General features: G+C 41.9%; 1 protein-coding gene across 1 annotated transcript in view; it reads left to right on the top strand.

The window, feature by feature from the left end:
* LOC119591029 (protein scribble homolog) overlaps positions 1-719 on the top strand; it is a gene marked incomplete at its 5' end in the record, with an annotated part of 112,139 nt that overhangs the window by 22,393 nt on the left and 89,027 nt on the right. The window contains 1 exon segment of the mRNA XM_037939758.1: positions 136-338. Coding sequence (XP_037795686.1) covers positions 136-338 — 203 coding nt within the window.

Here is a 719-nt window from a genome sequence, read left to right as displayed (position 1 = left end):
TGTGGTCTGTCCGCCTGCTGTTTGTGTGTCAGTCCGCTGTTCAACTGTCCAGGTAGTCTGAATGTTGTCAGTCAGCCAGGTCCGAGCTTGTTTGTGGTACAAGTCAAAGTCAGTGTGGGTCGTCCCTCGTTATAGAGTACTGTGGTATGGCTGGTAGCGAGGGCAGGCTGTACCGCACTGGCGACCTGAGCACCGATAATCTGACCGCCATCGGCCCCGCAGTAAATGAATGGGCTCCTGAGGACGACGACAGCTACGGGCTCAACGATCAGCTGGAGGTGTCAAGAGTCTCTGTGGTCAAGTTCAGGGAAGAACCCGAAACTGAGGACAGCAAAGAGGTGAGTTTTTCAATTACCTTTATCATTTGCTCTTGATTAAATATTTCATTTATTTCTCTTTAAGGAGGCTTATCCTGACAGGAAGAGAATAATTACAGCCTGTATATTTGGTTAGGGTGTGAGTGTATGTTTGCATTCATGAAATAGTAAAGTATGAATTAAATTTACTTTTTTTTATTTGTTTGTTTTATTGATATAACTCCACTGTAGTATGGTATCATTGGAATATTTCCTGGTTTCATTAATATAGATACATTTGGCAGAATGTTATTTTGCTGTAAGAGATGTGTAGGATAAAGGCTGTAGTGGTCCACAGCCATAATAGATATTTTTTAAGGTATAGAAATCTGAGTTAAGCACTTCTGAAATCAGAGAAGATGT

Source organism: Penaeus monodon, chromosome 28, assembly GCF_015228065.2.
Source record: "Penaeus monodon isolate SGIC_2016 chromosome 28, NSTDA_Pmon_1, whole genome shotgun sequence".
Lineage (NCBI taxonomy): Eukaryota > Metazoa > Arthropoda > Malacostraca > Decapoda > Penaeidae > Penaeus > Penaeus monodon.
This window is presented reverse-complemented; position numbering and strand designations above follow the sequence as displayed.